A 27,756-nucleotide genomic window follows, 5' to 3' on the forward strand; every position below is an offset into this window, starting at 1 on the left:
TGGTTTTATCAGTCATTTCTTTTTTAAGCATCAGTTTAGTCACAGGTCTGAACAATGCTGTCATTGCCCAAAATTTTATAATTGAGTTTACTTTTTGAGATTCTAATAAAACAGCTTTGTCCTTTGTGCCAGAGTCCCAATATAGCCACTTGAACCATTTGAATGCAAAAGAATATTTGTTCTAATGAAAATACTCTTAGCATTTATAAAAGGAGCTGCTGTTGCAGCTTTTGAGTTAAGTGTTGTTAAACTTCCACTCAGCTGGGATAATTTCAAGATTGATGCTGTTGATTGATGCGAAGTCATCTTGGGTGGACTACTCTCTTTCATTGTTGCTTCAACTGGGATTATTTTACCAAATTTCTTTGTAACACTTACCCCCAACAGTTTATTAGGAGATGTAAAAGATGGTATGATTGTCCAAGATGTGGTAGTTACTCTCGCTACTATTTTATGTGATTCTGACACAGTAGGTTCTTGGCTTTTCACTTGACTCATACTGGTCCCAGTTGCAGCTGTTATGTGTGATTAAACAGTTTCTCCCACAGAAATATATCCTGTACTGCCCATTTGAACTGCAAGGGATCCACTTGGTTTAGCAATTAGTACACCAATTTTCTTGAGGGTGCTCCATGTCTGTGGTTGACAATAATTCTTCAGATGTTTTTTACCATCTTGGATGAGCTTCTCTCTAGTTTTACCATGATTTTTTCTCTTGTAATATTTGCTGTCATTGATTCTGAGGAATGTGTATTTGATGCATCCACTGTCACCAATTTCATTAATAAACTGGGGCCTACAATTTCTGACAAATAGTTTGTGCATATAGTACTTCAGGCATAATAGTACTGGGAGCTGCAGCTTTGAGTGATGTGACAAAATTTGTATTAACTGAACTATTTTCTGCCCTCAAGAAAGGGGCCTCGGTTCCTGTTTTTTTAATAGTTGTGGGAGTTTGAAGAGTTGAGTAACTAGTACAAACTAAAAGTGTCTCATCAAAAAACACTGGGGATGAACATTTGTTTTTTTAGTTTTTTGCATGCATAAAAACCTTGTTTATTGTATGGATTTGGATAAATACCATTATTTTTGGAAATACAAAAGATTATGTTGAGAGTAACAGGACTTTGGGTGCAGCCAGTGACTAAAGGATTATACTGTATGTGGAGCAAGTTCTGCATTTGTAGTACTGAGTTATTCAATCCACTCAATAGTAGTATCCTTGTTGGTCCAGGGGATAAGAGTAATACCATTCCGGGTTTTGAATGCAGAAGTCGAGGTGGAGATTTTTTTGTATTAGGCATACAGGCTCCTACATGACTATCCATTTTTTTCAGAGAATGATGCAGTGTCCTGTACAGAATGCATTATGTCACAAATTAAGCTAATGCTGTTAAATATTTTTTGGAAACTGCATCTCTGATAGTTTGGTATCCAGCTGTCACACTGATAAAAGCAGTTGTCATTTTCTGGATCCCTGTAAATACCATCAGGTTTCAAAATACAAAATGATAATATTGGGGGAGCTAAAGGAAGGGTACAGTCACGAACAATAGGATTAAAATTTCTGTTAAATTCACAGACTAAATAGGAAGTATTGCCATTTGCACAGTGATAGAAATTTGTATAGTTCATAGGATCAGGATAATATCCTCCTTTTTTAGACAAACAAAAATCTGCATCATACCACAGGTTTTGCTCAAGAGCAACTGTGCTTGGAGAACCAGTTCGGCGCAACAGGATATTATTAGTTGTTCCAATGAAAGTAGTCCAACCGTATGAAAAAGGAGCTGCAGTCACTCTCCTTGCCTGAACAGTGGTTGACTGTCCTTTTCTTTGATGGGACACTGTGTTTTTTACACGCAATAGGTTTGCAGATGATGAAGTCATCTTCAGTGGGCTTTTCTCCCTTGTTGTTTCCAATGGGTTCGTTTCAATTATTTTTTTGGTAACATTTACACCCATCAAGTTAGCCACAAATTTAAATGATGCACTACTTGTGTAAGATTTCATAGTTATGCTTGCCCCTAGAGATTCTAACACAGTAGGTTTTGTACTTATGGCTTGAGTCACAGTGCTGCTTGAAAAACCATTCTGATGTGAAACAGTATTAGCTGCTGCAATGAAAATATTCTCAGTACTAATAAAATGACTTTCTGTTGATCTACTTGATATAACAGTTGCTGAACTTCTGTTGTGCTTAGGTAATTCTGTGGTTATATCCAAGATACTTGCAGGTGCCGATGTTGTCTTGAATGAAGTTCTCTCTAGCTTTCTCGTTTCAACTGGGGTTATTTTGGTCAAATTCTCTGTAACATTCACCATTAACAGTTTAGCAACAGAAGTAAATGGTGTCATAGTTACCCTTGCTCTTTGTGTTATTGACACAACAGGGTCCGTGTTTTGCATATGCAATACAACTGAGCCAAGAGAACCAGTGTGGTATGAGGGGGTGTTAATTGTTCCCGTAGAAGTATTCCCATTGTTTAAAGAAAGCCTTGAAGTTCCTTCACTGCGCTGAACAACAGTTGAATGTCCATCTCCTTGAAGGGACTCCATGGTTGTTTCCAGCAATTTATGCTCAAATAGTGAAGTCATCCTGGATGAGCTTCTCTTCAACATTGTTGGGTCCACCATGAATTTATCAGTTATTTCTTTTGTAAACTTCAGTTTAGTCACAGGTCTGAATGATGTCATCATTGTCGAATATTTTATAGTGGAGCTTACTCGTTGAGGTTCTGGTAAAACAGGTTTTGTGGTTTGTGCCAGAGTCCCAGTAGAGCCACTTGAACCATCTGAATGTAAAAGAATATTAGTTGTTCTAATAAAAATATTCTTAGTATTTATAAAAGGAACTGCTGTTGCCCCTTTTGAGTTAAGTGTTGTTGAGCATTCACTTGGCTGAGATAATTTCACAGTTGTTGCTGTCAGCTTATTTGTAAATGCTGAATTAATCTTAGGTGGTAATCTCTCTTCCATTGTCATTTCAACTGTGGTTATTTTGCTTAATTCCTTTAAATCACTTGTCAGTAATTTATCAGCAGAGGTAAATGATGGGCCGATTGCCCAAGATGTGCTGGTTATCCTTGCTCCTGCTTTGGGAGAGTCTGGCACAGTAGGTTCTATTCTTTTCCATTGAGTCACAGTGGTCCCAGCTGCAGCTATTTTGTTTGATAAAACAGTTTCTCCCACAGAAATATTTTTCATACTGACCGTGTAAACAAGGGCTCCATTTGTTTCAACAGTTGTTGTGCGCTTCCTTCCTTTAAGATGCTCCATGATTGTGATTGACAGTGTTTTAGATGTTGATACCATCTTTGATGAGCTTCTTTCTACTTTTGTTGATTCTCTTGTGGTTGGTTTGATCATGCCTCTTGTATTATTTACCTTCATTGATACTGTGGAATGTGTATTTGTTGCAGCCACTGCTACCGATTTCATTAATATACTAGGGCCTGCAATTTCTGACAAAACAGTTTTTGTGTATAGCACTTCAGGCATAATAGTACTGGGAGATGCAGTTTTGAGTGACGTGACAATGTTTATATTAACTGAACTATTTTCTGAGGTTAAAAATGGAGTCTCAGTTCCCGTACTTTTAACAGTTGTGGGTGCTTGAAGAGTTGAGTAACTAGTGCAAATTAAAAGTGAATGATTAAAAATCATAGGGGATATACATTTTTGGTATTTAGCGAACCAGAAATTACATTCATAAAAACCTTGCTCATTGTATGGATCTATGTAAATACCATTAGATTTGAAAATACAAAATGTGATGTTGGGAGTAGTAATACTTTGGGTGCAGCCAATGACTAAAGGATTATATGTGGAGCCAGTTCTGCACTTGTAGTACAGAGTTATTCCATCTACACAATTGTAGTATCCTTCTTGATCCAAGGGATTAGAGTAATACCCTTCAGGTTTTTGAATGCAGAAGTCCAGCTCATAGAACACTAAAGATGGAGCACTTCTAGATACGTCTGTAGAGTTTTTTGTATTGGGCTTATAGGTTCCTTCATGACTATCCACTGTTTTAGAGACTGGTGTGGTGGACTCTATATAATGTGTTACCTCACAAGTTAAGCTAGTGTTGTTAAATATTTTTTTGTAACTGCATCTCTGATAGTTTGGTATCCAGCTGTCACACTGATAAAAGCAGCTGTCATTTTCTGGGTCCCTGTAAAAACCATCAGGTTTCAAAATACAAAATGATAATATGGGGGGATCTAAAGGAAGGGTACAATCACGAACAACAGGATTAAAATTTCTGCCAAATTCACAAATTAAATAATAAGTGTTGCCATTTGCACACTGGTAGAAATTTGTATAGTTCATAGGATCAGGATAATATCCTTCTTTTTTAAGGTAACAAAAATCTGCATCAAACCCCAGGTTTTCTTCTGTTGTAACTGATACAGAGGTATATGTGGATGTATGACAGATTGAGGAATACTTGCTAGAACTGTAATGCCCTGTACAGGTCATGTAACAAGTGAAGCCATTTAAACACTGATAGAAAGACAATGAGTTGTTCAAGTCAGGATATTTTCCATCATCCAATGAACTGCAGAAAAACTGGTTTGGAACAGTAGATGGGAACACACAGTTAGTGATCAGCAGGCTAAAAACAAGTCCTGAGCTACAATAAAAATAGGAAGTCCTGTTTTCATTGCACTGATAGAAGCCTCCGTTATCTTCAGGGTTGGAATAGAAACCATCATCCATATTCACGCAGTATTTCAGATCATGAGTTAACACTACTTTATAATTGTTCAACTTGAATTTACCAGAATGAAAGTCACACATCAATGAAATGTTATTAAAAATAAGGGGGCTTGGACAAATCCTGTAAATAGTGACACCTTTGGAACACCTATAAAAACCAGCAATGTTATCTTTATCTTGGAAAAGACCGTTTGCTTTTTCATTGCAAAAATCTGGTAGAGGGGCAGATAAAGACATCCTGCACTGAGAATTCATGGGACTGAAGATGTAATCTGAATGACACGCAGAATAATATGTAAATCCATCTTCACAGTGGTAACACTTTCCCAGATTTTCAAAATCCTGAATTATGCCATTTCCCTTGTCAGTGCAATAGTTGAAGTCAAATGCTGTAACACCTATAGTTATAAAATTATACAAAATGTAATTATATAAAAAATGAAAGTTAAAAAAAAAAAAAAATTTTTAATTTATTAAAGAGGGCATTTAGCATTAACATAGCCTAGAAGCGTCAGGACCTCATTCCCAACAAACAATACAAACAAGAACAATAATGGATTATTTTGTTTAAAATGATAAAAGAGGAAATAAAAGAAATAAAAACAAATATACTCAAGAGCTCAACTACAATACGTACCCTTTGCTGATCATGTTTTCTCATATGACTTTGTCAACAAACTGTGATTGTATTGTTAAATACACTTTTTTTCCATATAGCAGTGTTTGTTTTGTTATAGTACAATAAAAAAAATAAATAAGGACGAAACACTCCTCTACTGAGAATCACTGATTTACCACTGTGCTGCATATCATGTCGAGACGTTATTCTGATGTTGCGTAACAATACATTTTCAAACCCACTTACTCAAATTCGGGGTCATGGCTGCACAGTAGTCAATTCCAGCAGCCCTGGAGAGTGCACAAGTCCAGCTCAGTCTAAATGCATATCCCATCTGAAATATGTTTACATCTAAAACACTAACCACCAAAGTAACAGATTTACCTATTTCAATTCTATGGGATTTCCATCCCCAAAAACAATTCTTTCTGCTCAACATATATCATACTCTGCACCCCTTTTTTTAATTCCCCGAATCTACAGTGATATGATGGTTGCACATACGGCATTACCAAGCAGTATAAGTAGTAGTAGTTAGGCAGTACAACACTTCAATGTGAGAATGGGAGAATATGTAATAGTGGATTGTTCATGCGGTTTTTTGTTATTTATGCATTTTATTAAATGTGTTTATTTTATTTATGGTACATTCTATAGGATATGCTGATTTATTACTACAATATGTAGGCAATTCTTGGTGATGTAAGTGCCATTACTCAGACAATATTTTCTACATATGAATCCAACACTGCAGGGAATACCAACATGTCTCTCAATTGGTTAAAATTCTAGTGACAGGGCATACTGGGGCCGAGCAACTAGAACACTTGCAATGCATCCCAAGAGGTCATGATAAATATGGATTAGGTACTAATAAAGGCAAATGTGACTTTTTCCATGCTACAGATCTACATGTGTCACCTGACAAAATATGGGCAACAGTTAAGGCAAATGATCCATCCAGCTTCAGTCAGTTACAATCATTCCTAGACGAAAATGTGGGGACAATTCTGAATCTACTGAATTATTAAAGAACATATTGGTATTAGCCAGGAAATTCTGAATATTCATACAAAAAGGCAAAAGAATAACTTGTGTCGGACAATGTACTAACTTGCCACAACTCACATCTCAGCAATACACCATATGGTATCTATGTAGCCTCTTCTCATTTGCTGTCTAATGTGGAAAAAAGGTAAAAGCAAGTCTGGACAAAATTAAGCCCAGATTGAATGGGATGCTTTTGCAAATGGGTTTGGGAGGAAAAACTACCCCATTTATGTTGCATTGCATTTCTATAAACCACTATCCTCGAACACAGGTTCCATATATGGCAACAGCAAAGGTGTAACAATGAGATTTATTGGTCTCTGCATAGAACTATACAGCAGAATATAGAAAGCAATACTCATCATGCACACAAAAAAGGCATTTCTCAAATTCTTTTAAGTGGAACATGAAAAACTAGAAACACTGGCGTTATACATCTGCATAATGACTTACTGTGACTGCCATGTTAGAAGTTTTTCTTTTTAGTCATTTTCTTGTGTAATTTGAGAGCATTTTTGTTTGTCATAACAAATTTATTTAATTACTGACCTTCTGTAAAAAGTCAAATTTACCAAGGGGACAAATAAATTTCTACCTAATGATTTTCAGGAAAATTCGAATAAGAAAAAGTTCCAGTTTGAAAGTTCAAAGTTTGAAAAAATTCTATCGGTGAATATATTACTTTTCCCAATAAATGTCAGAGGACAAACTTTTGAGGCCTGAACAAAATATTAAATACACTTACTAAAAGTGATGTCATGTTAAAAATTTCAGTTTTCTGATTTTTTTTGGCCTGAACTTTGAACATAACTGTTTACATGAGCTGAATCAACTGACCTGTCAACTTCAATTTGTTACCCTCTCTTCGTCAACTCTGATCATAATACACAGAAGAATTCAGTTGAGTCAGGTATTTGTCTAATCATATAAGTGTAAAATAAATTTGCACAAAACTTAATGATTGTAGAGTAAATCTCACAGCAAAAATGCCTTAGGCTCACAAACCTGTCCTTATAAAATATGTATGGAAGAGAGAAAAGGCAGTGAAGACATACTGTACTATTGGTTCCAATAGTCTAAAGCAGAGGTGGGCAAGTGCGGCCTTCAAGGTCTTTTTTTGTGGCCGTCATGAAGGTATCAGTGAAACAAGTGATTGCAGCATTTTGGCTTGTTCACACTAGCCATAAATGTTCAACGAAAAAACAACGTAAACGAAGATTTGTTTGGTCTCTGCGTTCATACCTGATGGAATGGTCAATGACAGCTAACGAAATGCAGCCAAACTGAATGCAAGTTATGCCAATAGCAGTGAAGCTAGATATTTACTGCGGATAGAGTGCACATGCACTGTAGATTTTCGCAAGTACTGCTGTAATTATTCCCGCGGTAACTAAAGTGGCCAATCAAATGGCACCGAAAAGGGTTGAAGTTCAGCATGCTTAAATTTCAACGAAAGTAGTCAGATCCATCATTTCCTCATCTGATAATTATCGTTGTGTTTTACTGGCCATATAATGCAGTTACTGCCGTCAAAGACATCCGGACATGTACTGTAGACGATGAAAATCGACAGTTCAACAGTGAATGAGATTTGAATTTCTTCATGTCAAACCAAGGAAACTCCATGATGTGCCTAAGATGCAAGACGCAAATAAGAGCATTAAAGAGATCAAATGCAAAACAGCACTAAGAGTTGTAAGTCACACATGAAGTACATCAATTTAAAAGATGAGGCCAGAAAGCAAGCGTATGATTCCTTGAACAAGAGCCATACAAAAGGAACATCCATGTTCGCCAAATTCAAATCATCCTCTCACAATCCGGAAGTTGAGGCAACGTTTCGAGTCGCCTTCAAATTGGGTGCTGCTGGAAAACCATATACTGATGTAGAGCTATTCAAATCACGCATGCTTGAAGCTGTTCAGTGTCTCGAACCATCTCAAATTCAAAAATTTAAAGATTTACCTATATCATGAAGGACAATTGTGAGCTGCCAAGGTGATATCGCGGTTGACTTAAAAAAATCAACTGAACAAAATATGTCAAGAGTCCAATACTTTGTATTCTGTAGCGTTGGATGAATCCTGCGATACAACAGATATGGCACAACTGCTTATTTTCATCAGAACAATGTCACCAACATTTGACATCCATGAAGAGTTGTTGTCCCTAATCAGTCTCAAATCAACAACAAAAGCACAAGATATTCTCACAGCATTTAACAACACTTGTGTAGAGAAGAAATTGGATCTAAAGAGACTTGTTGCTGTGTGTACAGATGGAGCTCCTGCAATGGTAGGAACAACGGGCGGTTTTGTGACTCTACTAAACAACAAATTCACTCTCAATATCCAGAATCTCCCACATTGTCACTGCATTGTATTATACACCAACAAGCTCTATGTGCCAAGTCTGCAACCTTGAACACCACATTGGAAGACGCCGTTGGTATTGTGAATTTCATTCGAGCTCGAGCCCTCAATCATCGCCAGTTTAGAGAACTCCTCCAAAATGATGATTCAACTGAGAAAGAGGACATTTTATATTACTCAAACGCTCGTTGGTTGTCAAGAGGATCCGTTATAAATAGAATTTATGAATTGCAAGGCACTATCAAAGAGTTCTATGCATCCAAAGGAGTGGTTTGTAAACTCGATGACATCAACTTTTGCATGAACCTGGCTTTTCTCAGCGATCTTTTGAGTGAACTCAACAGTCTGAATAAGCAACTCCAAGGCAGAAATCAAAGAGTCTGTGACCTCTGGCGGAGTATAAAAATTTTTCAGCGCAAGTTGAAATTATTTCACGGCAAGTTTCAAAAGCAGCAGCTCTCTGAATTCTTTCCTTGTCTGAGTAATTTTCCCCAATAACAACCCATCTGTAAAAATACATTTTGATGAGCTCTGTGAAGTGCTCGGTTCACTAGTCACTGAAATTGAGGCTCGATTCTCCGATATCTGCGTCAATGACAATGATTTACAGCTTGTTTCAGAGCCACACCTGATGGAACCTGACATGTGCCAGAGAAGTTCGAAATGGAATTGTTGGAACTTAGTGAAGATCCAAATACTCAACACAAGCTATCCCAAAATTCCGTGGATCTGATTTCATTTTGGCGTGATGCTCACATCTACCCCATTCTGCGCGAACACGCTCGAAGGCTGTTAACATGCTTTGGTAGCACGTATATTCTCTCATATGAAGTACATTAAAAATCGATACCACACTGTCCTCACAGATGACCATTTGGAAGGCCAGCTACGTTTAAGAACAATTTTTGTGCCAAGTTTTAATGAACTGTCAACCAACAAACAGACTCAAGTCATTGAAAATTACAGAATTAATTTGTGTTATGGATTATTCTTACACTTTTACACACTTTGGGGTCAGTATAAAGTTTAATAATAAATAATTAAGAAAAGCCATAATAAAAGACAGACATGAGAAAAACAAATACATTCATTCTTTCAAGATTATATATATATCTGATGTATAGTATAACCAGCACTATCCTCTGAAGCAAAGCCATTAAAAGAGAAAATGAGTAAGCCACGTGTGCTTTTCTGCTATATGACTTAATATGTCACGGTCATTTTTTTCCAACAAACATATGATCCCACATACAATGCTTTGCTACATTCTCAAATTAATCAAACAAAAATCAAACATCATTGCTATTAATTTGAGTATAAATTATTACTGTGGACATGAGAGAAGAGTTAGGACAGAAGGGAGTGATATGTGAGGGATTTTAATGAAAAACAGTATGATAATTTTAAAATGTTACTCTTATAATCTAGTACTGGTTTCTAGTTTCATTTTCCTTTCAGTCTTAGCTTCAGGCAAGCTATGCCTCTTTAATACAGAAAAAAAATAGCACCGTCACAGACTGACTAACTTGTGCACCACCAACCAGATTGCAGCCTTTCATAACACACACGTGTAGAACAAGCCAGTACAACTGCTTGGACAATGTGCCTTCTCCATGTAAAATGCCCATTAGAATTTAGAGAATCAACTGACCTCTCAAGCTTTAGATTTTAACAAGGACTGTGACCATGATAGTTTTTTTGCATCACAGATGACTTTTGTTTATCTCAATGTAGTCTTACGTATGACAGTACAGTACTGTTTTCCAGTACAGGTAAATTAAGCACCAGTGCTCATTCTGGTAGTGTCAGGTTAAGGCAGGAATGAGACTCACTCAAAAGGAAAAAGAATTCTAGAGGAAAAGTAAGAGTACATGTGTGCGGCATACACAGATATTTTTTGGTGACTAACAGTCTCTGAGCTACAAGTGCAGATTGTTGATGCGATATAATAAATTAAGCTGTCTAGAACCCTGTACTAACAGACCAATCTACAAGTGGAACAAAAATGTCTTTTTACCAACACATGAGAGTTTAAAAGACACAACACGAAGCTCAAATACAACATAAAAACAAACAGCTACCCATCCCTCTTGGGCCAGCATCCATAGGTACAGGGCTCCTAATCCAGCTAGCCAGGAACATGAGCTGTGCTCATTCAACTTGCCATCCTCAAAATATCAGACCAACAGCTCTTCATCTCAATTCTCTCGTTCTCCCACCAAAAGAAAGACTACGAAGAAGACATAAGTAAGGTTTATACCAGGTGCTGCTTTAAAATGAATTCTGGAACAAAAGGCAAAAAGGGCACTGATAGAAGCTAGTTAAGAAACAAATTCAAAGCTTTTCATAAAAACAGACCTAAATTCAGAACCAGTTTCTCAATAGTAATGCTGAAAAGACAAGTAAACCAAAATCGAGCCACAACCCTAACACGTGTACTTTTCTATTAATGTACCATACATGAAAACCTCAACCTCAAATATCAACCTTTACCATTAAAAGATAAATTAAATGTAACCATAATACAAAAGTAAGTTTTTTTAAATTTAGTAAATAGTAACATAGATCACAGTTATGCTGCCGATTTTGTGTAGTCATCTTTAATTGCTGTACCTTAGCTAGCTGAAGGAAGCTCTACCGACAGTTTGCAGCAAAGAAGAAATACAAAGAACTACTAGCTTCTTATCCATTTCAATTCTGCTGCTAAACCTATGGAAATCACCTGAATGCATGTTCAAAAAGTTTGACGCAGTAATATTTTAGTGGATTCTTGGAAAGGAGCACAACTTATGCAAGCAAATAAGAATGCCTCCAAATGGTGGTTTGTCAAGCTGGTTAAACATGCTAACAAATTCTAACAAAAAACACCACACCAAGTGTACTAAACTCAAGGGCTTTCTTGTCATATACTTATATTGTTTTGATGGCACAGCGAGCAGCACTTCTGCTTCAGTGATCCAGCAACCTTGGTTTAAATCTTGTTTGTAGTTATTGTCAATGTGTAATTTGCATAATCTCCCCTTTACTCCATGAGTTTTCCTACTATATGCCTGAAATAGTGTAGGTTAGGTTACATGATGGTTCCAAATTGGTCCAGTGTTAGAGTGAGTGTACACATAAGTGGACCCTGCTTGGCTTACTGGTTTGGCTTAGCAACCCGTTACCTTGAACCACATTAAATGAGTTTACTTTTTGAGCTTCCCTCATATTTATAAAGCTTGATCATTTTACACATAATTATTTAAGTTTAATTCATTCTACTTACCAGAATACAGAATGAAGAGAACTGAAACAATCCCTAGAAGGAAAATTGCAATGAATAACAGTCAATTTCAACTTCCCAGTTATGTTCAACCTTATACAACATAGGTAAGCAGATTAAAGTGAGCAATCCAAACAACTGTTTTAGGAATAGTTTATTAGTGAGACAATAAAGCCAGTATGAGAGAACAGTTTAGACAGAGTCATCTAAAACTGTTAACTAATTTCAGAGCAATTCATAATTTGCCATGCCTTCAGTGTGGATCAAACATTCAAGCTTTACTTTGCATAGCTCCTTTCAAATGAATGCTTTGTGATGAAGGTAAGCTTAGATTTATAATTCTAATATTTATATTCAAATAAGATCGACGAACTGGCTGCGCTGGTGAAAAATGTCAGAACCTACAGAGAATGCAGTTTGTTGTGCTTTTGCGAAACGTGGCTAACTACCACCATCCCAGATGCTAACGTGAAGCTACCCGGGTTTAGCACAGTTAGAGCGGACAGAGACGCAAGTACCTGCGGGAAGCACAAAGGAGGAGGTCTAGCTCTCTATGTCAATACAATGTGGTGTAACTCTGGACATGTAAACGTCAAAATCTCCACTTGCTGTAGGGACATCGAACTGTTGGCTGTACGTTTGCGTCCCTATTACTTGCCCAGAGAGATTGGACACGTCATTGTTGTTATTGTTTACATCCCTCCTCAGGCAGACGTGGAGATAGCGAGTGACATCATCCATTCTGCTGTTGCTAAGTTACAAATGTAGCATCCTGAGGCGCTTGTGCTAATCGCTGGAGATTTTAACCATGTGACGCTGGACAAAACATTACCTGCCTTCTCCCAGTATATGGACTGTAACACCATGCAAACAAAGACGCATACAGTGCCACACCGCTGCCTGCACTTGGGAAAGCAGATCATAACCTGGTTCTGCTTCAGCCTCACTACAAACCAAGAGTGACGGAGCTACCTACAACCACACGCTCATTCAGGAAGTGGTCCCGAGGCAGAGCAGGCTCTGAGAGACCGCTTTGGAACTATGGTCTGGGATATCCTGCAAGGATATAGTGACATAGGGACATAGTGAGAACATCGAGGAGGTTGTTGACTGCACTACTGACTACATCAACTTCTGTATGGACATTGTAGTTCCAGTAAGAACAGTACACTGCTATGCTAACAACAAGACATGGATTACAAGTGACATCAAGGGCCTTTTGAACCAGAAGAAAAGGGCTTTTAAAGGTGGTGATCAGCATGAGCTCAAGCGCGTGCAGAAGGAACTCCGAGTCCAACTCAGGGCGGCGAAGGAGCAGTACAGGAGAAAGCTGGAGCAGAAGTTGCAGAATAACAGCATGAAGGAAGTGTGGGATGGGATGAAGATCATCACTGGCTGCAGCTCGAAGCGGGGTGCCACCATCGAGACAGACATAGAGAGCAAACCAAATGAACAACTTCTTTAACAGGTTTGACCACCCTAACCCACTCTCACCTCGGAGTACTACACCCTCCACCCATCCTTCTGCTGATACCAGCATAGGAGAGACATCCCCACCCACAATTACAGCAGCGCAAGTGAGCATAGAGCTGAGGACACTTCATGCCAGCAAAGCAGCGGGTCCAGATGGAGTATTGCCATGACTGCTGAAGGTCTGTGCGCTGGAGCTGGGGAGTCCTCTACAGCGCATCTTCAACCTGAGCCTGAACAGGGGAGAGTCCTGAGGCTTTGGAAAACATCTTGTATCACCCCAGTCTCAAAGATATCACATCCTACTGAACTGAACGACTTCCGGCCTGTCGCTCTGACGTCACGTGATGAAGACCATGGAGCAGCTGCTGCTTCACCACCGGAGGCCACAGGTACGCCACGCCCTCGACCCTCTGCAGTTCGCATACCAGGAGAAGGTGGGAGCAGAGGATGCCATCATCTATATGCTACACCGATCACTCTTCCACTAGGACAGAGGCAGTGGTGCTGTAAGAATTATGTTTCTAGACTTCTCTAGCGCCTTCAAGACCATCCAACCTCTGGTCCTTAGGGACAAGCTGACAGAGATGGGAGTAGATTCATACCTAGTGGCATGGATCGTGGACTATCTTACAAACAGACCTCAGTATGTGCATCTCGGGAACTGCAGGTCTGACATTGTGGTCAGCAACACAGGAGCACTGCAGGGGACTGTACTTTCTCCGGTCCTGTTCAGCCTATATACAGCGCATCACATTTTCCACATTTTGTTATGTTACTGCCTTATTCCAAAATGGATTAAATTCATTTTTTTCCCTCACAATTCTACACACAACACCCCATAATGACAACGTAAAAGAAGTTTACTTGTGGTTTTTGCAAATTTATTAAAAATAAAAAAAAACTGAGAAAGCACAAGTATTCACAGCCTTTGCCATGAAGCTCAAAATTGGGCTCAGATGCATCCTGTTTCCCCTGATCATCCTTGAGATGTTTCTGCAGCTTAATTGGAGTCCACCTGTGGTAAATTCAGTTGGACATGATTTGGAAAGGTACACACCTGTCTATATAAGATCCCATAGTTGACAGTTCATGTCAGAGCACAAACCAAGCATGAAGTCAAAGGAATTGTCTGTAGACCTCCGATACAGGACTGTCTCGAGGCACAAATCTGGGGAAGGTTACAGAAAGATTTCTGCTGCTTTGAAGGTCCCAATGACCACAGTGGCCTCCATCATCCGTAAATGGAAGAAGGTCGAAACCACCAGGACTCTTCTTAGAGCTGGCTGGCCATCTAAACTGAGCGATCGGGGGAGAAGGGCCTTAGTCAGGGAGGTGACCAAGAACCCAATGGTCACTCTGTCAGAGCTCCAGAGGTCCTCTGTGGAGAGAGGAGAATCTTCTAGAAGGACAACCATCTCTGCAGCAATCCACCAATCAGGCATGTATGGTAGAGTGGCCAGACGGAAGCCACTCCTTAGTAAAAGGCACATGGCAGCCCGCCTGGAGTTGCCAAAAGGCACCTGAAGAAAATTCTCCAGTCTGATGAGACAAAGATTGAAGCCTTTGGTGTGAATGCCAGGCGTCATGTTTGGAGGAAACCAGGCACCGCACATCACCAGGCCAATACCATCCCTACAGTGAAGCATGGTGGTGGCAGCATCATGCTGTGGGGATTATTTTCAACGGCAGGAACTGGGAGACTAGTCAGGATATAGGGAAAGATGACTGCAGCAATGTACAGAGACATCCTGGATGAAAACCTGCTCCAGAGCGCTCTTGACTTCAGACTGGGGCGACGGTTCATCTTTCAGCAGGACAACGACCCTAAGCACACAGCCAAGATATCAAAGGAGTGGCTTCAGGACAACTCTGTGAATGTGCTTGAGTGGCCCAGCCAGAGCCCAGACTTGAATCCGATTGAACATCTCTGGAGAGATCTTAAAATGGCTGTGCACCGACGCTTCCCATCCAACCTGGCTTGAGAGGTGCTGCAAAGAGGAATGGGCGAAACTGGCCAAGGATAGGTGTGCCAAGCTTGTGGCATCATATTCAAAAAGACTTGAGGCTGTAATTGCTGCCAAAGGTACATCGACAAAGGATTGAGCAAAGGCTGTGAATACTTATGTACATGGGATTTCTCAGTTTTTTTTATTTTTAATAAATTTGCAAAAACCTCAAGTAAACTTTTTTCACGTTGTCATTATTGGGTGTTGTGTGTAGAATTCTGAGGAAAAAAATGAATTTAATCCATTTTGGAATAAGGCTGTAACATAACAAAATTTGGAAAAAGTGATGCGCTGTGAATACTTTCCGGATGCACTATACATCGGACTTCCAATACAACTCGAAGTCCTGCCACGTGCAAAAGTTCGCTGCTAACACTGCTATCGTGGGCTGCATCAGGAGTGGGCAGGAGGAGGAGTATAGGAACCTCATCAAGGACTTTGTTAAATGGCGTGACTCAAACCACCTACACCTGAACACCAGCAAAACCAAAGAGCTGGTGGTGGATTTTAGGAGGCCCAGGCCCCTCCTGGACCCCGTGATCATCAGAGGTGACTGTGTGCAGAGGGTACAGACCTAAAAATACCTGGGAGTGCAGCTGGATGATAAATTGGACTGGACTGCCAATACTGATTCTTTGTGCAAGAGACGACGGGCGCTCAGCAGGCTCCTATCAATTATGGAGAATCCACTGCATCCACTAAACAGTGTCATCTCCAGACAGAGGAGCAGCTTGTCTGCTCCACCGACAGACTGAGGAGATCGTTCCTCCCCCAAACTATGCGACTCTTCAATTCCACCCAGGGTGGTAAACGTTAACATTATTCAAAGTTATTGTCTGTTTTTACCTGCATTTTTATCACTCTTTAATTTAATATTGTTTTTTTGTATCAGTATGCTGCTGCTGGAGTATGTGAATTTCCCCTAGGGATTAATAAAGTATCTATCAAAATGACAGTTTTATTCAAAATTAAAATTAATGTGTGTGTCTAAATACAAAATGCAAGGTAACCTTACAAGAACTAAACCTTATACATGCTGCTCAATGAAGTACATCAAAAATAAGGCCAACATTAATACCCAAATATAACACAAGAAGTTAAAACAGGAAACCGCCACTACTTGTATCTTAAGGTTCGTAAACACAGATTAAAAGGCAGGAAAGACCGTTAACTACTATAATCGGTATAAGAGGTATTCAAAAGTTAATAATTTTTCTTTCTATTCGATATATTTAAACATGTACACACATAAAAGTAACAAATGCCCTGGTCACATTATTAAATTATTAAAATACGATGCAACTTACTTTTTGCCCTAAGGGTTTTGTTTACCATTTCCTAATTTTAATGTCCAAAACACAATCAGTTTATAAAGAAATGGACAATTGTTTGAATAATTAGCCGTGCCGTCCATTCTCTAAATTACTCCACACAAACTGGAGTCAAACTTAGGACATGTCAGTAAATGCCAAGCACAACGTTTGTCAACCTGAGCCATTGAAACTGGAGTGATCTCCCAGACTCCAAAGTCTCTACACTTTTGAAACAGAAATGCAACTCCCTAAAGCATAAAAGGCAATTATTTGCCAATTGACTGCTTGAGGGGTCCGTTATGGAGCATATTCACATGAGTCCTGGGCATGGAATTTTTACCTTTAAATCTGATGTGTTATAACTCCACTTAATGTAAATAATGGAAGATCAATGATTCTAGGGCAGCATGAGGACATTGTGGTTAGAGCCAGTGCCTCATAAATTCAGAAGAATAATCTTAATCTTCATTAATTTATGTGGAATTTGCTCATACTCCTCCCACGTCCCAAAAATGTTCGAGGTTATTTTGAAAGACTTCTTTAAATTGGTCAGTGTGGGTGTGAATTGGAGTCTACCCTATGATGGAATGTGATACTGTAGAACGATCCTTGCAAAGTAGACTATGCAAGAAATGAAAACAGATTAATAACTCATTGGCATCTTCCCTACAGGGATTATTGCTGGTGTGGTATAATTAAAGCATATTTCATATATAATTTTTCCAACTCTCTGAAAAATGTAAATGTTGACTGCAATAGTGCAATTGCGAACAAAACAGGTAAATTCTGCTGAATGGCAAACCACACCAGTTCATGCCAACTGCCATTAAAACTCAGTGGCGAACTTGTACATCTCATCCAAGCAGATGATCAGCTTTGTTTCTAAAGGGTGTTACGCATGTGTGCCTGGGGATCACCTTCCTGACTCCATTGTGGAAAGCAATACCACCTCAGAATGTAGTAGGGTGCTGTCACTAACACCGCCTCCGCTTTCACGCACTTTTCCGAGAGGCTGCCCAAGGAAAAAGTCTAGCCCTGCTTTAAGCCCCACTGTAATAAAGAGATGAAGTTCCTGAAGGATAGCACCTCATTCCAAAACCAACAGGCAACAGAGAAGGATCTCCCACTAACTAGCATTTACTTTCTTAATTACATTTGTGACTCAATATGCCTGATCCTTGTGCCAAGTACACCAATGTGCGAATGAGCCCTGCAATGGATACAGTTTGCATGCTTCTTGCCTTATACCTAATTTTGCTGTTGGATTAATAACAGATATTTTTACTTTAATAAGATTTAAGTATTGCAGTATGTTACTTATTACTTTAAAAACTAAATGGACAACTTAAGACATGTTACTTTTATTGTGTTACCCTGCTGCTCTCAAGATTGTGTTGCTGAATTTAGTACAGTATGTTCAGTTCATCAACATAAATTTAGTGATACAAAATCCTTATTAAGTAACCTGGTTAAGAGTTAACTTTGCCACAATCAGGTTATTCGCAAAGAAATTTCTTTTCTGTTAACCAGGTTTCTCAGAGGCTAAAAACGCAACATCTTAAGGCTTTACAGCATTATAGAAATCAGGTTTCTGTGAATAACTGGGTTGAGTTAGTTCATTACTCAGGTTACACACCATCACTTCTTTACATTCTTTAATCAAATTAATGTCTTCTTAGCATTTCTAACAACAGACGGATTAACAGTGGTTACATGACCCATCTTACCACAGCTAAAATTTTTGGTTGCCCATTATAAAAGACATATCCTCCAAGGCTTCCAATTTCCATTACTGATGGCAAAATGTCACCTTTTCATTCTTCCTTTATAACAAAACTTCAAAACCATAGTGTTCATTCCATCATCTATAAATTTGTACACATGCAAAATATCTGTTAACTCAAACACAACCTTATCCATCTTTCACTGTGCATAACAACAATAAACTCCACCAAGTATCCATCTAGTATCTCTTTTTTTGCTGGAAATGATTTGATCCATTCTTTCACCATGATGGCACTAAAACTAAACTGTTTCATCAATTTAGGCTTTTCATATTTTTTGCATTCATGTTTTCACTCTATCCAAGCATAGTCTGGTCTTCTCAATTCTATTCATTTTCCCCAGGGATTCGGCTCTCATATTCTTTCAAAGCCTCATGACAGGTCCACAGCAATCACATTTTTTTCCAGAAAACCCAGCAACGTGGTGGACCTACCAACCTGCATAATTCAGAACATCAAGCAACTTCATTGACCTTGAAAAAAAATGTCAGTCTCTGTCAACAGATTTTATATATAACCAAAAGGCAGAGAAGCAATGTTTGGTCTTATAAGTGACAGCAAGAAATCAGAGATAACTGACACAATCAGAAATTTGAAGTATATACTGTATACTACTCCAAAACGTTTGGAGCAAAACTATACTTTTTACCATTTATTAAAGTGGCTATGCATTCAACTGTAAACAGTCAACCATTACAAATTCATAGTGCTCAGCACGTAAGAAGTTTTCCAGCAGTCAAATTTTCCATAAACATCATTTTCAATTAACTATTGTTACTTTAGGATCCTCCAAGCCCCTAGAATAAACAATGAGGGAAGGTCATTTCAAACATGATGATAATTTAATCTTATGTAAATAAACCATTAACATTCTGTAGTTGTTTGAATATCTTATTCATTCATTCCCAAAATCCACATTCTGCAAAACAGGACCTGGGTAGGAACTGGAGGTGCAAAGCCTACTGAAAACAAAACTGACTGCACCTGTCATTGTACAGTTTTCAGGATCTGTAGTGCATGAATGTTGGGGGAACAAAAAGAAACATACTTAACTGAAATACTTTTACAACACCCAGCATGTGGACTCTGCAAAAGCACTCACTTTCTTCTCTCAATGCCTACTGTCCTCTTGACTATTACCCTTCTCATGCCTCTAATCCCCACCCCTAGCCATCCTCTACTCACCATTCTACTCACAGGGAATTGTGCTCTGCTTGAAAGTGCTTGCCTTAAGAAGAAACAGTCATCCTTTCTGAATACATACAGATTTCTCCCATAAACCATCACTATCTGCAATGTAATAATTCTTTCAAAATTTCCCTCTTCTCTACTTGAAGTATCTCTAAGTCATCCTGCTGCTCCAAAACCATCCTCCATCTCTTCTGACGATTTTGATTCACTCCATTTTCAAAAAGTCACTAACATCCAAAAACAGTTGAAGACTCGCATGTGTCATTCATCTCTTTCCTCCTTCTCTACTATAAATAACCGATATTCTGATCCGTAACCTCAGACCAACCACCTGTGCAGTGTACGCAATTTCATCAGATCATCATTCCACCTATCCTTTCTTGATCTCCGATATACTGTATCTTTTTAATGCCTGACTGACCCTTGGAATTCTCCCTATTGTGTTCTCAAATCTCAGGAAACCCTGTCTCAACCCATCTGCCACTGAGAATTACCATCCCGTCTCCTTCCAGCCTTTCCTGTGAAAGACTCTAAAAAGCATAGTTCACAAACAACTCTCCTATCTGTCTGACCATTTACTAGATCCAATTTGGATTCTGAAAGAATTGCTTATCTCTTCCCTCAAACTGAGTACGTGGTTCTCCTTTGGACTGGTTGAAGTTACACATTTTCTTTAAATATTTTAGAACTGCTTTGCGACTTTACTACAGGATAGCTGCTATTATAGTGCCAAATATTTTAGGATACTGATTTTTGTCATAGTCTACATGCAAGTATAATTATACAGTAGTAGTATTACTGCCTCTTACTCATTTTTTTTTTGTTGCTTACACCTTCTGTGTGGAGTGGTGGCTCTAAAATTAGGGATCTGTGCCAGCAATGCTAAGGTTGTAAATGCCAGAAGTGATTCCACTCCATTGGATCTTTGAGCAAGGCCCTTAACCTGCAACTGCTCTGTCCTGGGTATGACATTAACCTGCATCCAGCCCTGCAAGCAGGTCCCCCAACTCACAGGAAAAACTCGTTTGACAGTTGGGTTTGGGTTTGGATTTTGATGGCGAGACTGGCACTCCAGCCTCTATTTAAAAAAAAAAAAAAAAAAAAACCTAAATGTTCAATTCCATTCAAACTAGTGTGGTGCTGAGGTGTCACCCACTGCACAGCTGCACTCGGTCCTAATTTGGAGGACCATTTCAGGTAGTTCATTGTGTGGTGGGTGTGGCAACACACCATCAGTGCATGCTCCCAACCTCTTACGCCTTCTAACCATTCTTGTACAAGTATGTATTAAACTTACTTTGTAAAGGTGTCTGTTCAATAAATAAATAATAAAAATGTTAAGCAAAATAACCATCTGTAGAATTATTTATATATTTCCCTCTGTGTATATATGTATGTGTGTGTGTATATATATATATATATATATATATATATATATATATATATATACACACACATACACACACACACACACAGTAGAACCTCTGGTCACAAATGTTTCTGAACACGTATAAATCAGGTTACGACCAAAAAGTTTGCCAAAATTATGCATCTGTTCACGACCACACACTCTGGTTGTGAACAAAAACACTGGCGGCCAGTTTCCCTATGCACATTCGTACGCACCAATGATTTCCCATACTCCGTTTCCCATTTTCTTTTCTTCGCGTATACAGGGCCTAACAAAGCAGGTGATGTTGCAAAAGGAGCTACAATGTTAACCAAGCAGAGGCCTCAAGTGCTGGAAGTGGTGGAAAAACTGTTGCTAGTGTGGCTGAACGAGAAACAACTTGCAGGGGATAGCGTAGCTGATCATATGCGAGAAAGCCAGGATGATTCATGGCGATTTGCTGGAAAAAAAAAAAAATTCCTTCAAGTGGTGAAGGTGAGGAATTTAAAGCCACTAGAGGATGGTTTGAAAAGTTTTGCAAGAGAAGTGCCATTTAATTTTTTTTCCCTGTGCTTAAAACTAAAAAAAAAAAAAAAAGTGTTTTACAGCAAGCAGTTCGTAAGGGTCTAGCGCAAACTCTTACAATGTTAGTTTTCTCTGTTGTTCAAGGTTTTCTCAGTGTTATTCAATGTTTTTACATTTAGTTTACTATTACATTGTGCATTGTATGGTATAATTATTTTGTGCTTAAAAAAAAAATATATTTACATATAGTTCGTACGGTCTGGAATGGATTAATTGAAGTTACAAACAATCTTATGGGGAAATCATGTTCGGGTCACGACCAAATCAGGTCACGTCCAGAGTTTTGGAACGAATTACGGTCATGACCAGAGGTACCACTGTATATCTCAGTATATCAGCTCTACTCTTAAAATTAACAAAGTCTCATTTGCATCAAGTTTTAATTATGGTGTATGGTATTATGGTGTGCACGTTGTTTATTCATTGGGCAAGTATCATTAGTAAAGCAGCATGTCAGATGTGTGGTATGGCAGGCGGCTGGCGTCCATGCCCAGTTGGGACACCCTTGCACACTATATTCAGGGGGAGCAGCCCTGGACACTGCAATACCGCCCCCTGGATGCTAGATGGCTGCCCCCCTGCGGTGGAGCAGTGCCTTGGTTTTCCACAGGGCTCCCTGGGAATTGGAGTTGGGTACAGCCCTGTTGGGTCCCGCAGGCACTGCCAGGGGGTGCTGTACTTGGGACTCCTGATCCCATGTGGGCAGCATATGCATCACACCCGTAAGTGCAGCCGTAACTCAGTGATCAAACACCTGGAACACTTCCGGATGAACTATAAAAGGAGTCAGCGACCACCACTCAGCAGCCAGAGTTGGGTGGAAAGAGGACAAGGTTGCCTGGGAGGAGTGGTGGTGCCAGAGAAGAGTGTTTGTGCTTTTGTATTACTTGTGTGTGGTGCTTACTGGGATTGTGTCTTGCCTGTGGGACACAGGGGAAGACATGCTCCCACAGACGAAGAAAAATAAAGTGTTTATTTTACACGTGCCTCCCGTGTCCAGTCTGTCAGGTCGGGCACTATACAGCATCCATCTTACAGTGGTCATATTTTCCTGTGAAAATCAGAGTTGCTATCTACTCTAACTGCAAAAATGACATAATGCGAGTAGCACAAATTTAAAATTACCCATTTGAAGAACCACCATAGCAAATTATAAAACCGAAAACCAGGCTCAATAGTGGTAGCCTCATACAGCAAACCATACAAAACAAGAAGGCATTTCCTTAAGACAGCGCTAGAGCTAAATGCATAACTACTAAAATAATGGAAATGATCGCACTTTATGACCAACATTTTTACAAGATTTTGTCAGCTACTGCACCATTTGGAACCTCGGTACATTCTTTCAAGCTGGCGATACTTTGCAGATGTCTCCCTGCCTTCATTATATGATGCAATTACTATACATATCCATGAGCTTTAAAGAAACAACGTCACCAGCATTAGCTTCGCTTCACTCATGTGAACCTCAGAGGTCAGCCCCATGAGAACACTGAGTCTAACAGCACGCTGGATTGACAAAAAGAGTTGTGTTGCATGCTAACGAGTTCTCCTCTCATTCTGCAACTTTCACCACACAAGCTTTATATTACATGTTAGTGAAGTGGAACATGACAATGTTCACAATATGACAAAAGCTATATAGTGGCATTAAAAGTTCAAGCTGCATGGTGCACACTTTGCAGCTCACTGTAAATGAAGGCTTACTGAGCCAGAGAAGCATCTCCAACTGTGTTGCCATTGGGAGGTAAACAATTACTCATTTTAAGAACTCACAGCTCCCCATTTCGCACCTGAGAGAAATATGAACAAACCTTGGTACCCCAACAAGAATGCTTCAGCAAGACGTCCAGACACGTTGGAACAGCATGTATTACACGATGAAAAGTCTGGTTGATCAGAAGTGCACTCTTGCTGCGTGTGGTGCTGAATATGAGCTTCCTGCCTTTCTCCCTGCGTATCAGTATGGAACTTGTGTAAAATGTGATTACTTGAACCAATTGAGCACTAAAGACATAAGTGCGCATTTATTTACAATTGTAGATGTCATTCCATCTGTTGAATCGCTTAAGCGCCTGCTTAGCAAGTGTGCCAAGACAGATTCCAGAGTTCAGACGGCAAAAACCACACTTTTGGAGCCCGTCACAAAATGCTTCAGTGGCACATTCTCCAAGCTACTATACTTTCTATCTACTGTCCTTGATCCACGGTACAGAGATCACATTTTTGATCAAGATACCAAAAAACAAGTGCAAGAAACACTTAAGAAAACAACTGGGCGAGATGTCAACTGGTGAAGGATATGCACAGAGTAACAGCGAACCACAAGGGAAAAAAAATTTGCACTGAGATGTTGCTGCTTCATTGCTGGAGATGTGTGAAGAGATTTTTGAAGAAAATTCGTATGTGGCTGCAAAGCCACATTCAACTGCTGCAGAATAAATATAACAATCATAAAATTATTAATTACGTTGAACAAACATCCCGAATGAAGAGGAAAAAAGGGAAAAAAACGTATGAATTTCATTTTCTTTTTTTTATAACCCACAAATCAAACTGCAGCTTCCAACTATCCCATCAGTACCATAGTACATTTACCAGTAACTCACGGTCAGCACTGCGAGGTGGCCTGCTGGGACCGTGCATAACATAAGAGCATGGGGCAAAATGCTCCGTAAACAGTAGCAGAGACAAAAAGGAACACTTTAACTGCATCACCTCACCTTTTTCGTCAGGTTTTTACAATTTATGTTTGCCAGATTGCCTATAAAACTGTTGTTGCAGCGGTGCAGTTTGTGGGGTTTTCCATTTTGGGCAGTTGAGTCATTGTGGAAAAATAGTGGAGGAATATAATTTAGTGGGCACTTAACAAAAAGGAGGAACCGGTTCACCTGCATGCTAAAATACAGCTTCAAGTTTTGTACCTTGTGAAAGACGTCTCCTGTGTCTAAACTGTGAAAGATGTTAAGACAAGATCTACTCCAGTTTTAATGTAAGCATTACTTTAAAACAAAATCACCCTGAAATGTAAAGCACTCTCTCGATATTTCAAGGCACACTTGCATTACAAAGCATTTTATTGTGGAACAGCTTGTGTTGCAGCTCTTAAAAGCACATCCACATCACACATGATACAGAATGCCCATTATATGACCTAAACCTTTATACGTCAAGCTTTCAGTGTCACAAGTTTTTATTTTAATTTATTTATACAGTAGTTGGTACAGGGGGCTGTCCTATCTTTCTTTACCACAAATCTCATCAACCTAATAATTACTTTTTTAATTATATAGGTAATTGTTGCAAAACTTGTTTTTTCCCCTTTCAGCTGAATAACTAACTCAGCGAGCCCCCTATCTACAGAAATAACTGCGCCCTTCATTAATGGAAAAGCAATGCAGCCCGTTTCCCAACCTTGGCTAATGGCAGCGATCAAGTACGTACCTATTGGCACCTTCTACCAGTGTAGACAGTGAACACCTTTTTACTGCTGTGTCAAATATAGTAAATGAAAAGAGAAACTGATTTGCAGGTGAAAAGGCAGAAATGCTACTTTTTGTTGAGAAAACCTTACTATTCATGCTTTTAAAGAAGCCAACTTAAGCCCAGGGTTACTGGCTTCATTGTACCCTTCATTTTAGTTTTACTTAAAAGTAATAAAGGTCTGAATGGCACAAAGAATATGCATTTTTTTTGGTTATATACACAATGCTAGGTTAGGTAACAACATGGTGCCTTGATGTTCTTAAGTTACCTAGAATATGTATGTTAAGCATGACCTGGAGTATTTTTGCTATAGAGACTGGTCATAGCTTTCTTTTTTCCCCCCACAGAAAGTACTGCCTGCTTATATCTTAGCAAAGATGGGCGTAAAAGACAGCAAGTTAATAATACTATAAAAAAAGTTCATTTCAGTTCTGCATGCTGTTGGTTGTGTCTTTGATAATGCATAATACATTTTCAGCATAACTAAAACAAACAAACCTGAAGTAAATAAAAAATATGAGCCATCGGATATCGGCATTGGCAAATGTGGTCAAAAACGATCAGTTACTGGTATCGTCCACAATTTCTATATTGGTTCATCACTACATAAACCTGTTGTTAACTCAACTTAAGTGTACTGCTATTACTTTAACCATAATGGACAGCCATGTACGTGTACAGCTCAAGTTCTTGTAGACAACAAGAGTATCACCTATACGTGTGTACGATGCAACTAAACTCATGGCGTCAGATTTAAACGAGTATGCCGAACAATTTCGAAATATTATGACAATGTAGTTAGGCTAAGCACACACATTTTCATTTTTAAATGAAATTAAAATTGCCTTTTTAATGGATGCCAAAGAAGAAATGTGGTTGTTGTATTCTTTGGAAAGCTGCTGGTATCGTTTATGACAGACAGCATGTTTTGTTACAAGAGTGACACGATACCACATTTATACATAAACGCATTATTTTTTCGGTTAAAAACGCTCATCGCAACATCTGACAATGTACCTGCCAAAATAGACTGGGCAAAAGTTTTATCGATTTTTGTAAATTACAACTTAAAATTACATTTCAAAGACTGGAAATATTTTGTCCAAGCATTGGGTCCGCACGCTACGGCCTAAAAAAACGTTACATTCCTTACAATATATTTCTTTCAAATCTCTATTGTTTAGAGATTGCGATACGGATACAAGTTGTTAAAGAAAACAATTTTTAACGCGTTACCTTACGTATCCTATCTGAATACCGACATAAGTTGAAGCCGACTTACAATTCGCTTTAAGTTTTTTTTTTTTTTTTTTTTACCCGAAAGCCCTGTTACTTTCAGGGACGCTTTCCCCTTTTCCACTTTGGTAAGACCTTGTGTTTCATTTTCTATCAGTTTTCTTCACTGCCCGCGCCTATGAATCGACTGGCTTGAAAAAGGACGCCGTTGTACTTAGCAGGGATCTTAATGGCGCAGTGTTCGCCGCTTGCTCGATTTTCCTCTTCAGTAAAGGTAAACTCCCGGAACATTTCTAAAACAGATTAAACACCTACATAGAAAGATGAAAGACGCTAGGAATAAAGGTGAACTGGATATTAAACATAAAAATACCCATACACTGCAGAGAAATTGCAAAGCGCTCCTTTTGGCACCCCATTTCCGAAGACCTCTCCCGTCCGAGTGCGCATGCTCGGCTGCCCAGCTGATAATAAAAGGCTGCAGGTGCTCGGCGCGCGATTCGATTTTGAACTCGTTATCCACTACTTGAGAAATAAAATCGAACGACGACAAAATGTAAAACATTAATTTAAGTATATTAACATAGATTTGCCAATGATATTTTGGTTCTCTGAACCCTAAAAATAATAAGTATTCATTTCAAAGCGTATTTTTTGTGTCAATTATAAAAACTATACTGTGAATAATTAATGTATTTTTCCTTTCTGTATTATATCTTCACATTTTGTTCTATTTTTAATCTATATGCATATCGGCCTCAGTATACTACTGGTCAAAAGTTTTAGAACACCTCAGTTTTTTTAAAAAATGTTATCTGCTGAAATGCAATGAATGATCTAAAATGGTGAAAAGGTAAGTAGTAAACTGCCAGAAGTTTAAATTTCAAGTTTAGGTTAGCAAAAACCAAAAAAAAAAAAATTGAAATATTAGAAATGGGCCTTCTTCAAGGAACAACTAATAGGTTACAACCTACAGATGTTCTGCAGCAATTAAAATAAATTACCTTGCAAGTTGAAGCAAACAATTTGCACAGGAGTCCCAACTTCTGTTGATTATTATTTAAAATCCCTCTGTCTGTCTTAAAGCAGAGTTGGAACAAACTGTGTTACTACAACCACTGAAGTACAACTTGGACAATATTACACTGTAGAAAGTTGTAAATTCCAATGATAATGGCAAGAAAATGGCAATTAACAAATGAAATGAGACAGCCTTATTACCTTTAGAAGTGTAGGCCTTACATTTACAGAAACTGCAAAAAAA

At 38.8% G+C, this 27,756-nt stretch overlaps 1 protein-coding gene across 1 annotated transcript; it reads right to left on the reverse strand.

The window, feature by feature from the left end:
* LOC114650851 (uncharacterized) lies at nucleotides 1–26,919 on the reverse strand. The gene is made up of 3 exons (XM_028800744.2): nucleotides 26,872–26,919; nucleotides 12,032–12,064; nucleotides 1–5,123 (listed from the first exon to the last, which is right to left on the reverse strand). Exons 1-3 carry the CDS (start codon nucleotides 26,909–26,911, stop codon nucleotides 1,321–1,323), a joined length of 3,876 nt encoding a protein of 1,291 aa, XP_028656577.2. The 5' UTR covers nucleotides 26,912–26,919; the 3' UTR covers nucleotides 1–1,320.
* Between the last annotated feature and the right edge of the window lie 837 nt (nucleotides 26,920–27,756).

Source organism: Erpetoichthys calabaricus, chromosome 4 (assembly GCF_900747795.2).
Source record: "Erpetoichthys calabaricus chromosome 4, fErpCal1.3, whole genome shotgun sequence".
Classification (NCBI taxonomy): domain Eukaryota; kingdom Metazoa; phylum Chordata; class Cladistia; order Polypteriformes; family Polypteridae; genus Erpetoichthys; species Erpetoichthys calabaricus.

What these genes read in the sequence shown, in the direction of transcription:
- LOC114650851 (XM_028800744.2), bottom strand. Translation starts at nt 26,911, where the DNA reads ATGGGGTGCCAAAAGGAGCGCTTTGCAATTTCTCTGCAGT. An exon ending in CTTTGCAATTTCTCTGCAGT is followed by an intron (nt 12,065 to 26,871) that starts GTATGGGTATTT and finishes TTTTCCTTCTAG; the next exon opens with GGATTGTTTCAGTTCTCTTC. An exon ending in TCTCTTCATTCTGTATTCTG is followed by an intron (nt 5,124 to 12,031) that starts GTAAGTAGAATG and finishes TTATAACTATAG; the next exon opens with GTGTTACAGCATTTGACTTC.